This window comes from Pelophylax lessonae (genome assembly GCF_965119305.1).
Source record: "Pelophylax lessonae genome assembly, chromosome: 10".
NCBI classification, from domain to species: Eukaryota; Metazoa; Chordata; class Amphibia; order Anura; family Ranidae; genus Pelophylax; species Pelophylax lessonae.
In genome coordinates this window covers 102,722,708-102,738,288 of record NC_138777.1, presented here as the reverse complement: position 1 = coordinate 102,738,288, position 15,581 = coordinate 102,722,708, and the positions used below count along the sequence as shown (strand labels likewise).

Here is a 15,581-nt window from a genome sequence, read left to right as displayed (position 1 = left end):
GAGAGAAACCGAGAGGCCAATAAATGAACCTATTTTGTTCTGAAATGTAAACAAGAAAAAACAGATTTGACATTATCCCTCCGCTGTATTCCTAAGGAACCAGGTATCTGTCATGTCACATAAAAGATCATTTGTACAGCACCTTCAATGTCTAAGATCTGGAAATGCATTTTTGTTCTTCCAGGTAGTTTAAAGGAAGAATTAAAAAATGCATTTCTGCTGTTGGCCAAATTAAATATGGAGCTGAAGGCCAAAAGCTTAATACCAGTTTAATTACATATAAGTTAACCATTTTAACCACCAAAGGATTTTCAATTCTGCTGCCACACACTACACAATTGGAATCACTCTGCAATGCTTGGGTTCAGTTTTACTGGTTCATCTCTGCTCATTAGAAATTAGAGGATGCTAATTCATTGATTAATAAGCAGGCTGACGGAAGGTAGATGACACAAGGAGGTTGATTTACTAAAACTGGAGAGTGCAAAATCTGGTACAGCTGTGCATGGTAGCCAATCAGCTTCTAACTTCAGCTTTTTCAATTAAGCTTTGACAAAAAAAAAACAACTGAAAGCCGATTTCATTGTACAGAACAGGTGGGTATAAACCTGTTTGTATATGAAAATTAAAAAAAATAAAAAAAATCACTTTTACAAACATTTTTTATAACTGCTTTTTTTAAAAAGGACAAATTCGCAACTATATACAAATCTGCCGACCCTTCCTCAATATTCTAAACGTAACTTCCTACATAACAGCAACCTCCCATGCAATCTACAGCCCAGCTTTTAAAAATGTAGTCTCTTGGCTGTCTGTGCCTGCATTAGTAGCTCTGCAGTACAAAGACCCATACCACATGATAAGAAAATCGCAAGTAAAATTTCATCAAACGATCTGCCGATTTTCGGATCGTTAGTATGGTGCTTTTGACAGACTATTACAAATTTTCAGAAGACAAAAACTGAATGTGCAGGCTACAAATTTTTTATCGTACATCTGATTTTTGTTTAATTAGTACAGTTTTTCATTTGAAAAAAAATCATAAGAGCAAGACTACGCAATGCTCAGAAACAAAAAAATATATACAAAAATATTCAACACATGCCATCACCTCTGAATTTGAATTCTGTCGTAGGAGAATTTTCATATGTTTAGTAACCTCTTCATTTTCAATATGAGACTGGCATGCAACAAAGAAAATTTGTCCGATAATCTGATCGTGTGTACGAGGATTAAGTATGTCCTGTTATAGTCTATGAGACATTAATGTGGAGGTGCAGGGCAGCCCAGCACTAGAATTTTACCTCTTGGGTTGTAGAAAATGTAGGAAGGATGCAGCTATTATAGGAGGTAAGCACACAGGGGCACAGTTGTGTACTTTTTGCTTTTGATTTTTTAACTTGTCCTTTAATATCTATTATGTATGCACAACACATTTAGGTTTCCAAAACCAGGAAGCCACACTGCTTTTTAATGTACTGATTCTCAAGCCAAATATAATCAAGAGATTGTATTTTCTTCCAAATTATGTGATACAAAATTTAATTCATGAACCTCTTGGATGGTTTTAAAAAAAAAAAAATGTTTCCTGCCGTAATAAATTTAATCTTTAGTCTGGTTTTCCAGCTTGGACAAGAAAAGTAGTATTGAAGATCTAGTTGTCATTGGCAACACAAATAATGGTCAATATTTTAATCTCAATAAAAGAGACCCATGGCTTGTAACACGGATACTATTATCGGGATATACTGTAAGTCATACGGGGAAAAAACATGATCTACAATTACTGGATGCTAATGACATATCAGCATTATAATACACAGCAAAGAGATTAAAAAAAAAAGTAATTCTGAGGTACAGTGTAGACCCTAGGCACATACTGTACATTTTTCTCCAGAAGGGAAAATAATCTACTTGCTTCATGAACTTTCCACAGTTATGATCAGACAAACCCATGGCACTAAGGAATGTACAGTTGTAAAGTTCAAATCAGAGAAGACAAAGTAATAATCTGCCTGGTCATGGGAATGGAAATTATATGTAAAAAAACTATGGATTACTTGATTTACTTCAATTGTCAGTCTATGAAAGCACCATGTCCCTATCACAGCTCTGTATAATGGTAAGTAGTCTTCATAATATCACTGAATGATCAAAAATAATAAAATACTTCTTATGAGAAACTGTTACAGAACAGTGAAGGAGTTAAATGACGCTATTGCAATTCTCTATTTTTGTTGTGGCACAAAATTATACTGTGTGAAGTCCATGTGGTTTCAAGTGCAAAGATTACTTATCTGCCGTTTTTAAACTTTGTTACCTGTTTTGAAAAAGAGCAAGCGATAGTGCCATCAAACCAAACAATCATTCAATCGACATAAATTAACCCATTTTTTTGTTCGTTTTTCTCACATTTACCTAGTGTAAAAAGTTTGGATGGGAAACACATTAACCTTTTAATTTATCGCTCGTTTGGCAGAAAATTTCCAAACTTGTTTTTCGGCTCAAAAACTTCACAACCGATTACCGATTTGTGCCCATTAACTGGCCAAAAAATTAACGAACTGTCCAAATTACCAAATTTCGGCCGATTTTTCGTATAGTGTATGGCCAGCATTGGTCTATCTTTTTACCCGTCGTGACACCTTGGTCCTTTTCAATCCTGTCCAGGCTCACACTTGTTTCATATCAGCCCAATTCATATTTGCTCTAAGCATGCCATTTGGGTCATGTATTGTGGCATTGACAGAAACGTTTAGGGAAGGCACAAACTGACAATTTAAAAAGCATATGTATAGTTAACTTTTTTGTTTATTTTGGATAGAGTATGGAAGGTTTAAAACCTCTGTTAGTTTATTTTTTGCTGCCTCTATCCTGTTGGGGAAATTTCCCAGACATTTATTCCTTTCCCAAAGATGCAACAAAGTTAGGGGAATATAGTGCTCAGACAGTTGTCACCAGAACAGATTTCCTGATTTGAAAGATTACCCTCAGCTTTTGTTCTAGTCATTACCAAAAACTTGTCATTTCCCATTACTTTTAGTCTGGATGACAGCGTTAAGTTTGAGCTAGCTTTGGATCTACATTGTGAACACCTTGACGTAGACAAAACTCTAGTGAACAGAGCTGTTGAAGGCTTTATTGAGATGTACACAGGTTGATTTGCGAATGGCAATAAGCTGTTCACTTTGCAAGGAAATTTCCCTTAGCTTAGTGACTAGGGTGAAGCTCTTCCGACTTCCATAATCCAATTTTTTTTTTATTTCCTTGTATGTGACTGGCTTTTCTACGCAAAGTGAATTTTCAACCCGTTCATTAGGCTAATGGAAAATTCCCTTTCAAAGCGAACAACCTATTTGCTTTAACCACACGATGTCTCCACTACATAGAAAGCAATGGGGCATGCACATATACATTGGCTGCCTTGTTCCCCTTCGAGTTGATAAATCCTCAAAGCTTTGCAATTTTTCATGAAAAAATAAAATAAAAATTTGGCAGAGGTAGTATAAATTGTATGTCTTACAAATTTGTGTAAAGGGTGTCTTAAATACAGGAATACTCTCTTTAAGGCAGTAGGTTTTCTTGACAGCCAATCAAAGCAATTAAAAACATGATAAAATATACATAATAATGACTGGACAACTTCAATATTAACTCCTCTCATATATTTGTTTTTTTCACTTGAGCACATATAACAAAATCATACACATACCTATACCTTGACCGACTGATCAGCTGTAAGGCATTAAAATGAAAAACAAATTTGTACATAGAAAAATCCTAAAAGAACAAATGCAAAAAAAATAAATAAATCATCATGCAATCTATTACAGAATCATGTTTATTCTATTGCAAGATAAAAGCATTCTTTTTTTTCAGTTAAGCAAAATACAAACAACTTAACTGCCGCTATCAGAACTCATAAAAAAGTATAAAACAGCATAAAAACACAATAAGCGATGTAGCAATTAATGGTTCTGTACCCAGTGTTACATTAAAGCCTTGTTTATGAAAACATTTTACAACAAATTATTTTAAAACATACAACTCAAAGAAAATATATACACCTTACATAGGGTACCCTTTTTAAATATTTTACTGATCATACAGTACTTGTAGCATTTGTTAACTTTAGCTCTTAGAATATCCATTTATTAAGTGCATTTCCCTTTGAAAAATACATTTTTTTTTAATAAGAAAAGTGTCACTTAAGCACGGTATATTCACATTTGTTTTCAAATTTATATGAACATGGTGGGACACCAAACCTATCAATATACTGTTACAGTGTATCGGAAACCCACATTTTGGTTGCTAATGATAGTTTTTTTTCTTAATTTAGTATAGTTAAAAAAGGGAAAAAAATAAGAGCTTTGGCAATAATTTGCAATTTACATCAAATGACAAAAATGCCATTAACTACATATGTAATACAAATGCTCTAGAATGATTATCACTCTACAGGTAGTTACAGCTGCGTGTTTGGCCCTTGTTGATTTTCCAATGCTGACAATGCACCAACGTCCTTCAAAGTATCTTATGGCATGCTATGGTCAACTCCTACTGTTCATAGTCCTCTTTAGTGATTTTCCTGTTGGGTTTTCAGAGCGTACAATTCACATATTTTAGGAAAAGCTTCAATAAATTAAAAAGGATACACATGAAAAACAGAAAAGGGCAGCTTTCTTTAGTTTCCGGTGAGCTAGTTAAGAAGATACTAAAATATAATACAGGTTCGATTGTTCTTTATTGCCTATCTAATAGACATTTAGGAATTTCACCTGGTCCGTTACGCATTCTTGCGTAACACTTTTAGACAATTTACAGCTTATAAACCTTCTCTTAAAGAGATGAATATATTTGCGATGAGATCGCGGGAGGGTTAAAAAATACTGACTTGGGAAAGCACTTGAGTCTGTGCCTGGGACTGTATCAATGACTGGTGGTGTTGGGATGCAGGAGGAGGACTACTGATATGTGGAATGGGTGATGATATTTGGGTAGGTACTCCTGGCTGGGAAGGAGCAGGTGATTGTTGCTGCGGAGACATTTGGGACTGATGCTGAATGTGTTGCATTTGCTGTTGCTGCTGTAACTGCTGAAGATGTATATGCTGCAACTGCTGCTGCATTTGTTGTTGTAGCTGCTGCTGCTGCTGTTGTTGTAGCTGCTGCTGCATGTGGTGCTGAAAATGCTGCTGCTGCATTTGCTGTTGAATCTGCTGATGCATTTGGTGCTGATGAAGCTGCTGTTGCTGCATTTGCTGCATCTGTTGCTGCTGCAACTGTTGGAGGTGATGCTGCTGGCTCTGCAGGGAGGGGCTTACTTGAGAAGATGGAGTGGCTACCATAGGTGAGCCCATGGAGCTCATTAAAGGAGTTCCCATGTTTGATGGCATGTTTGGTGCAATGGTAACTGAAGTAACAATCTGGCTAGATGGTAGTCTCATGGTTAAAGGTTTAGGCGCAATTGCCCTTGGGAGCGATTGCTGGAGATTTTGGGCTGCCGCAGATGCATGTTGTGATAATGATGAGTTGAGAAGAAGAGAAGATGAGAGGTTGGTTGATGCCAGTGTTTGCTGAACAGAGCGAATCGTTTGAGCTTCTGCAGATTCAGCCGCAGCCTGTAACACAAATAAGGCAAAAAAAGATAGTTAGTAAAATCTTTGTATTTTTATAGAATGTATATAAAATTATTTAACAGTGCGATTCTGAAATGTACAGTAAATGGTACATAGTTAAAAACAAATTACATCCAGACATGTTAACACTTTACAATTACAATAACTAACATATTTTTCATATAACATGGACTAGTAAACTAGCCATCAAGGCGTTTACCAGAAGGACTAGTGAATCTGTGCCATGCAGAAGCCTATGCTTGTGGGACTTTGTACAGCTATCTCAGGATGCAGCGGTAAATTTTTTTTTTTTTTTAAACTGAGAATACAATGATTTATGTACTGTTTTTAGAGGTGTGTGGGGCAGTCATCCAAGCAGACCTTCCAATTTTACTGAAGATATAAATGCATAATAAAAATGGAACCTGTATTCAGCATAAGGGCTTCACAAAAACTACTTATTTTTTTTTATACTATTTTGCATACATCTTCCTTATTTATTATGTTCAGGACAAACAACACAATTCATTATTTCATTGTAGTCATGTAAATGTAAAATAATGTAAAAACAGCCAGAAAGTATTGAATGCAACAATATTATTTAAGGGTTTTTTAAGGCTCAAATAGTAGATTCGGCTCTTTTCTGAAAAAAACCTAAATAGCAAGATATCAGATTATAAATGCAGCCGATTGAGTCAGAGGAGGGACATAAGCCACTCTTTCTCCAAACAATGAGATGTTAAACATCTAGATTTGTAATATTAATTAAAAAAAAAAGACAAGTGCAGAGGCAAGATTAAATTTGCTTTTTGGAATTTCCAGAATGCTCTGCAAACACGGTTTTAAAAAAATACAAAATGTTTTATACAAATAATGAAAAAAGAAAAACATAAAAAGATAAACTTTAAAAAATACAAAAAATAGCATGAGCCATAACTATTGTTGTTTCCACTTAAAGCAGTATTAAATCCAAATCCAAAAATGTAAAAAATTGCAGCTTACCAACCATAAAACATGGTGGCTGCATGTGTTTTTGAAGTCAAACTCCAGCACACGCTTTATAAGCAGTTACAGCAAACAGTTTTTTTTTATTTTAGGATAAAGGTTTTACAAAAATAAAAGCGGACTATTGTAAGCACCTACAGTATATGTCAGTGTTAAGATGACATATATAATGTTATCCACACAAACACAAAAACATCCTGCGCTTGGGAGTGGGCCCATACAAAGTACATAGGCTAATAAAATTGCGATCTCGATTCACCCCTCCTCACGATCTTAAATCAGCATGTCATTGATTCATACAGAGCTGTTCTCTACTCACTCACAACTGTCAAAAAAAAGAGCCCATGGCAAATGTTTATCAACATTGTTAAGGCTGCTAGATAACTATAAAACAAAATGTTTTACAATGTATTTTTCCTGCTTATAGATCAAATGAATGAACTTCCATCTGTAAGTGAGGTCTGTTTAACGTCTTAAAGAATAAACCTTTTCTGACACCAGTGTTTTTCAACCTTTTGTTAGCCAAGGCACCCTTTAAAATTATAGACAATCTTGAGGCACCTTTTAAAATTATGGACAATCCCAAGGCAACCTTTAAAATTATGGACAGTCTCAAACCCCGTTCTAAAATGTAAAAAACTATTCTAATAGCTTTACATAATGCAGCAAAATCCACACAAGTAGGATACCCAACGTTAGATGTGATTTTCTTTTCTTCCAAATCAAATACACTTTTGCACACTAGTACTGACTAGTATTCCAATGTTTCTCTTCTCCCTCAATTTCTCTCCATCAGTAAGCTAATGTGACCCAGTGCTAAGGGAGAGGCAGAGAAGGATCAAACAAGAATTCTGTGGAGAAAAGTGACGTCCTTCTTATTGAAGTGATGCCATAATTGGTTGTTAGGATGCCAGTGTCTGGAAAGTTGTAATGGTGCCCAAGAAAACCTTTGGCTTGTGTAACTTGGAGGCAGGCTTCATTCACCAGCTGTACAAAAACCTCCAAGAACAGTTATAGGTGGAGGCGGTGACCACTTTTTGTATTATATCTATATTGAGCCAGGCAATGCCGCCATTGTGCGATGTGCTGGGTGTTCAGTGTGACCCTGTGCCTTTAAGGAGGGGTGGGCTCCCTCTAGTCACCTGTCCTCCATCTATCCCATTAAATACATGTGCTCTCATTGTAGAGACTCTTTAAATTGCAGAGTTAGGGACTGCAGATCACAGGGTGCCTTGTCGGGGGCCTGCAGCTTACGCATGTATTTGCAAATGTGTGCAACCAAACCCCTGTTTTTAAAGCATACTGTTAAGACAGGTCAATTAGGTTGGTCACTGGCTGGTTGGTAAGTTGTGACTGGAAACCTTTTCATTTTTTTGATCTTCATTCACCAGCTGGCTTATATATATATGTAATTTTTAATCAATTCTTAGGCATTTTGCCAAGGCACCTCTGAGGAACTCTTAAAGCACACCAGGGTGCCTGGGCACCCTGGTTAAAAAAAGGTGACTTACAGGTTAAAAATCAGTATTTTTTGCTAGAAAATTACTTCGAGACCCTAGAGAATAAAATGGTGATTGTTGCAATCTTTTATGTCACACTGTATTTGCGCAGAAGTCTTTAAAATGCAGTTTTTTTGGGAAAAAATACACTTTAATGAATTTTAAAAAACTAAACAGTAAAGTTAGCCCAATTTTTTGTGTAATGTAAAAGATGATGTTACGCTGAGAACCGTGATCTTTATTCCAAGCTAAAAAATTGTGATTCTCATTTTATCCAGAATCATAGTTACATAGTCAGGTTGAAAATAGACCATATAGTCCATATGGCTCAACCAATAAAAAAACAAAAAAAAAATAAAATAAAACAAAAAACAACAGTAATGAAAACCCAACTATACAATCCCATATGCAAAATCCTATACCCGCAGTTGAATCGTGCAGCTCTAGCTTGTATAGATGAACTTAGTCTTGCTGCCCTCTTAATACTGGGGAAGTCTGGAACAAATGAACCCACAAAAAGACAGAGGGCACACAGACCTAGTGCTTTATCCTAAAAGGCTCTGAGGAAGAGGCTATTCCTCGAAACACGTTAGCCTATTGGATCTTCACCTTCTCCTACCACATGATACGATGCAATGTGGACTTAATGACGCTGCACTGCATGTGACGCGCTTGTTACATTTCTCATCTTGTGAGTATAATACTTACTTTAATAAAGCAATGGTTTTAGGATAATGCACTAGGTCTGTGCGCCTCTGTCTTTTTGTGGTTTCATATATAATGCCATCCCTTATTCTTTTGGCACTAAATCACTTTAACAAAAAAAAAAAAAAAGAGAAAAAAAGGTGTATAAAGAAACATTTAAGTGATTTAGAGCTGTAAAAAATAAGATAGCCTTTTATCTTTCATCTGTTGAGGAGTTGTTTTTACAGCAGCTTTCACGCTATATATCATATTTAACTTTGGGCTTTTCTCACTATTTATTGGGGAGTGGGAGGTTTGTAGGATTAGGTCAGTGTTAAATGGTTTGTCTCATCCCTCTAACTGCTACATTTTCAAGACCGCGCGTTTTTTTGGAAGACAACAGTCTTACTGGCCAGATCACAAGGAGAAAATGAGGGAAAGAAAACCTAGAAAAAGTAAATGAATGCAGCCACCACATCGAAGAATTGGTAAGCTGCAATATAATAAAGGTTTGCTTTTGGCTTTATTACTGATTTAATGGCCATAATTTAACATGCAGGTCAAGTCTGTGCCACTGATGTTGTGATACAAAAAAGCCAGTGATCCAAAGAATACATTTTATACAATACACTGTAAAATATTATTTATTAGATGTAGTTTTAGACAGAAGCTACAATAAATCAGACAAATTTAGCATGGAAACAGATTAAGTGCGCAGTGCAGCAACTAACAGCAACCAATTAGATTGCACCTTACATTAACCAGACTTCAGTGAAGAGTAATCTGGTTGGTGGAACGGTTCATTTTAGTTTAACTTCAGCATTGAGTAAACTGGAACATTAACAATAACTGCTGTCAGTGAATCACAAAAAATTATATAATGTACAAATATTTAAAGGATAAGTTCACCTTTTGTAACATGTTATATCCATATATTCAAGGTGTAACATGTTACATCCATATTCAAGGTGTAACATGTTACATCCATATTCAAGGTGTAACATGTTACATCCATATTCAAGGTGTAACCTGTTACATCCATATTCAAGGTGTAACCTGTTACATCCATATTCAAGGTGTAACCTGTTACATCCATATTCAAGGTGTAACCTGTTACATCCATATTCAAGGTGTAACCTGTTACATCCATATTCAAGGTGTAACCTGTTACATCCATATTCAAGGTGTAACCTGTTACATCCATATTCAAGGTGTAACATGTTACATCCATATTCAAGGTATAACATGTTACATCCATTCCCCAATCTGACATCTAGCAGGGACACGATCCCCCCTCCCTGCTGGTGGTCTTGAAAAAAAGTGGCCGAGCGGGGCTCTGGCAGTGTCATTTATTCACAGTGTTCTGTGAGTTGAAAACGGCAAGGATTGTCGTTTTCAATGGACTGCCACGGCACTGTAGAGCATTGTGGTCCTGTCAGATTGTATCTGTTTGCCCGTATGGGATGTATGGGCACACAGATACACTGACAGCCCTGCAGGAGACCTGCATGACACCGATCTGCTGATCACTGGTGCAATGCTTTAGAGGCTCCAGAAATAAAAAAAATATATATATATATATATATATTAAATGCACATTTATTTACCTGCAAACAAAATGTGCAATTATTTTCTGTTAAAAGGTGAACTTATCCTTTAAGCTCTTATATGTATGCAATTATCAAAATGATGGTGCTCAACCTATTTAAGAGCGAGGGTCTCTTAAGTGATTTTGTAAAAGGTCACAGGCGGTTATAAAATTTTGCTGTAACATTAAACATTTTTGCCAAAGTAATCCTTACTGTAAATACATACCACTCATACTGTATACATGTACCATTAGGTTAATATACATTTACTGTAGGTATGTTTGTTTTACCTACCTTAGACACAAGGCTTGCTCTATAGGCTGCAAGGGCTTTTAAATATTCTTTTTTAGCAGCTTCAGTTTTCCTCTTATATACCTTAAAAAAAAGAATAATACAATGTCAGGTTTGTATTAATGGAACTTAGGGGAAAACCAAGATCAAAGTGCAAAATATTTGTGTTTCTGCATTGTAAAAACTGACAGAGACTGATTTACTCTTCATTGCGAGGACATTGTTCACTGAAAGAAAGTTGTGAATATGCACTTGAACTGTAAAATTGAATGGATAATTGAAGAAAATATTCCCACAATTATTTCAGTAAAAATGGTCAACTGCTTTAGTAAATTGGCCTCATTGTATGCAACACTGATACTCCCCTAACATTTAGGAAATTGTCCTGTATCCAACAGATAAAAATATTTTATTTTCCAGTATTTATTAGTGGTAAATACATAATTTGCATACAGAAATGGAACACATATCAGGGAGCTGCCAAAAGTATATGTGTTTTGTCCATCAAATGATACAGTGGGGTCATCTCTATGCCTCAGCCTGCTGATTGGACAGAAAAGCAGTTGAATACTGATGGTCATCAATGTGCTCACATTTGTATCCTCTCAGCAGAATTGTCTTTGTCAACACACCTAACTGCAGCAAACTATATTGGTCCCTAGACCTTCCAAACCCTCTGCCAATCTGAATGGGGTTGTGTAGGGGATTGCAAGAAACAAATTCAGGCACTTATAATGATCGCATTTAAAAATACATTTAATAACTTATTAATGTATACTTGGCTTAAATATGGGTCTTTAACCGCTTTCGGATTGTCCCCTGCAGAAATACTGTGGCAGGCTGGCCCTCCCGCACGAACCACTGTAGATATATGTCGGTTGCGTGCCTGCAACTGGGGGGTGAGCGTGCGCCACCAGGTGGCACGCTCCCGCCCCCACTCTGCAGCAGGGACTCCGATGCATGGAACAGGCGGCTGATTGCCGCCTGCCACCTGCGATCACTCCCCGCGGAGAGAGAAGAACGGCCAGCTGTTGCAAACACAGCTGACCGTTCTTCTCCCTGAAATGATCACAGAGCTCCTGTGATACTTCTATATATGATCACAGGTTTCTGTGATAATTTCACAAGCCCAACCCCCATACAGTTAGAAACACGCCCCTAGGTACGCATTTAACAGTTTGATCTCCCCTGGGTTAACCCCTTCCCTGCCAATGGCATTATTACAGTAACCGTGCATATTTTTAGCACTGATTACTATAGTAATGTCACTGGTCCCCCCAAAAGTGTCAAAAATGTCAGTTAGGGGTCCGATCAGTCCGCTGCAATGTTGCAGCCCTGCTAAAAATCGCAGATCGCCGCCATTACTAGTAAAAAATAAAAAAATTGTATAAATCTTTCCCGTAGTTAGTAGGCGCGGTAACTTTTGAGCAAACCGATCAAAATACGCTTATTGCAATTTTATTTACCAAAAATTTGTAGCAGACAACAAATTGGCCTAAAATGTTAAAAAATTCTGATTTAAAATATTTTTTTTGGGAATGTTATATAGCAGAACGTGAAAAATATTGTTTTTTTTTTCAGAATTGTCCCTATATTTTTGTTTATAGCGCAAAAAATAAAAAAAAAAATCGCAGAGGTGATCAAATACCACCAAAAGAAAGCTCTATTTGTGGGAAAAAAGGACATCAATTTTATTTTGGTACAGCGCAATTGTCCATTAAATGCAGTGCTGAATGGCAAAAAATGCCCTAGTCATTAAGGTCATCAAATCCTTCCAGAAGTGGTAAATATATGCCTGACCTCAGCTTTAAATGTGTAATATTCAACCAAATAAAAATAAAATGCGAATTTGTAAAATTTGAAGCAACAAACCTATTGCCATAAAATCTGGCACAGCAGCATTTGGCAGCTATGAGGCATGACAGGGAGGAGAGCCTTTTAGTCCTATATGAAATATGTTTAGATTCTATAAACTTCAAATAAATAACTAGGTACCTGTCACCAGCAACAAAGGGTTAATATTGTATTACAATATCTCCCTACTGCCTTCTCCAGGGCCTGGCTGTTAAGACAAGTGGAAGTTTTTTTTTTTTTCTTTCTTTTGGCTCTCAGAAGTGTTTTTTTTTTTTTAAATCCATACTTAAATCTGCATACTGCATTCAAAGGTTGCAAAAAAGGCATCAATAATGTGCATAAAACACTTCTTAAAAAGCCTGCTGTATCCAGATCATATTACAGATCACATTAGAATTATATTCTGTCCGTAATTTATTATTATGGATCAATATGTTGTACTTTAAATATTGAAAGAATATTGTGAAATTGCTATACATATACACAGTTTGTGAAATATCTATGGTTAATACTATAACAAAATAGCTCATTAAAAAAAAAAAAAAAAAAGCCAGCTCAGTACAAAACTGAACCCTTTGAAAATTCACCCAGTTCTGTGAATGACTGTGATTATATTTTCACTGACTTCCTGCCTGTAGAAGTCTGGCCCTTACTAACTATTTTTTGTGCCATTCAACAAAGGCCCAGTTGTTGCACACAGCTACAAATAGGCTTGATTAATCACCATCATTAAATCATAACAGGGGAAGTCTGGTAGAGAGCAGATGTCTTAAAAACGTGTACACAATGCCTTCATGTAACATTAACAGACTCCAAATAATAATTAAAAAAAAACATCATAGCCTTGCAATTACAAGGTATTATAGGTCACAATTCTAATGATAAAGAATGGCTAAATGTGAATACCTTAAATGCAACTAGTTAAGTATTATCTTTTTCAAACTACATATTAGAAACCTCAAACATTGTATAAAAAAAAGAGTAAAAAAGTGCCATGCAATTATTGTACTTTAATAGAGAGTTTTTCATTTGCTCATTATTTAGCTTGAAAAACTGAATTATCATTACTTCAGATTAAGTTAATTTACAAATGCAAAATATAGTTTTCTTATTATACATCTCATGCATGAGATGTGTCAGCAAATTGTTCATCTGCTAATGATAATAATTGGATGTGACCATTAAGAGTTTATCAAATTTGCAAGAAAGTTTTTAGAAATCTCTGCTTTCTGTCTGTATATGAGCTTATGGTTATAAATCAAAGCCTGTCCAAAGGTTATCTGCTCAAAAAATGACATTTATAAAGAGTGTGTATATATATATATATATATATATATATATATATATATATATATATATATATATATATATACACATACATACACACACACACACACACACATATATATATATATATATATATATATATATATGATACTAGATCACAGCGTCTTTAAAGGCCCACTATACTGAAAATATTATATTCAGGTAACTGAATACCTTTAATGATAAAAGTGAATAGACTAATAAAGTGATTCAAAGGTTGTAATTAAAAAAAAAAAAAAAATCATATTCTACTTAGCTGCTCTGTGAACTGGTTTTGGGGAGAGCTGCCCCGTTCCTCTTCTTTTTGGGTTCCTTGCCGAGTGCCCCCAAAAGCAAGCTTCTTGCTATGGGGGCACTCAAGCAGGCTCACTCCTGAGCCACGGTCATGTGAATGAATATTGTCAATTCACACACACACACACAGTGTGGCTGGGCCCCACCCCCTGCTCACTCCTCATTTACTGACTGACAGCAACAAGTGCTAATGGCTTTTGCTGCTCTGTGAGCCAATGAGCAGGGGAAGACCCGGGAGAGACCGCTTTTATTTACAATATTTAAAATTTTTCACAAAAGAAAAAAAAATGCTAAAACATGTTAGCTGAAGTTAATGCAAATCTACTCTACTTTTCTACCCATCCAAGACTATCCTGTTCACAGTGTAACAATGTAACAATGCAGAGAAACTGTCACCCTAATTAAAGGGAATGGAAAATCAATGGATATCCCAATAAAATCACAATAAAGACATTTACTGGAGGGGGGGGGGGGGTTCCATGAAAGAAAACGAAAACAAAAACACCTGTTAATGCTATTGACTGATTACATAATATATGTCTACATCATATATATTATGTCATTTTTGCTTTTCTACTATAACATTTTAATTGTCTGTATAATGAACAGTATTTTTCCCCTGCATAGGCATGATAGGATCTAATCTAATGGGCTTGTTGTTTTGTGGAGACATCGGATGATATCCATGTCCATAGGAATGTATGGAGATTATAAGACAATTATATAAGAGACAAAGGGGTTGATTTACTAAAGGCAAACAGACTGTGCACTTTGCAAGTGTGGTTGCTCAAGAGCTTAATAAATGAGGGGAAACTCTGCTGCTTCCATTATCCAATCATGTGCAAGCAGAAACGCTTTTTTTTTTTTAAACTCGTTTGTGATTTGGGTATTTTCTTTGCAAAGTGAAGCATCCCCTCATTTACTGAGCTCTGAAAAAACTGCACTTGTAAAATGTGAAGTCTATTTGCCTTTAGTAAATCAACCCCAATTGGTCTCAAGTCTTAGAGTTCTACTAATATTGACCACAAAAGCTAAATTTTTCATAAAATTATTTATAACATTACCATCTATATTTCAGGATACCTGTTTTTGCTCTTCTCCTAGGCCATCCCACATAGAAGCCACAATTTTTGACACTTCACCAAAAGTAGCATTTGGATTTTGACCTTTGATTGCTGCTTGGGTGTCCCTAAAAAAGAGAGCATATGCAGACACTGGCTTCTGGGGTTCATTGGGATCTTTCTTTTTCTTCTTCTTTGGAGTCTTGGGTTTCTTTCCAGAATCTGGGGCAGATCTTTTTTCTCCAATAGTCTAAATGTTAATAGAAGTCAGAAAAAAAAAAAAAAACATTCATATTTGCACTTTCAAATAGCATGTTACATTTTTTGTGCATCCTTTTCTCAAAACCCATTATGTTCC

The 15,581-nt window shown here is 35.8% G+C and overlaps 1 protein-coding gene across 2 annotated transcripts in view; it reads right to left on the bottom strand.

The window, feature by feature from the left end:
• Nucleotides 1-3,947: 3,947 nt before the first annotated feature.
• Nucleotides 3,948-15,581, bottom strand: part of TOX3 (TOX high mobility group box family member 3) — a 184,850-nt gene continuing 173,216 nt past the window's right edge. Inside the window, exons 5-7 of one of the 2 annotated variants that reach the window (XM_082270811.1) lie at nucleotides 15,246-15,473; nucleotides 10,692-10,772; nucleotides 3,948-5,623 (exon numbers count right to left, since the gene is read on the bottom strand). In XM_082270811.1, coding sequence (XP_082126937.1) covers nucleotides 4,883-5,623; nucleotides 10,692-10,772; nucleotides 15,246-15,473 — 1,050 coding nt within the window. In that variant the 3' untranslated portion in view covers nucleotides 3,948-4,882. The remainder of the gene's footprint in view (nucleotides 5,624-10,691; nucleotides 10,773-15,245; nucleotides 15,474-15,581) is intronic. The other variant, XM_082270810.1, reaches the window with a different exon arrangement.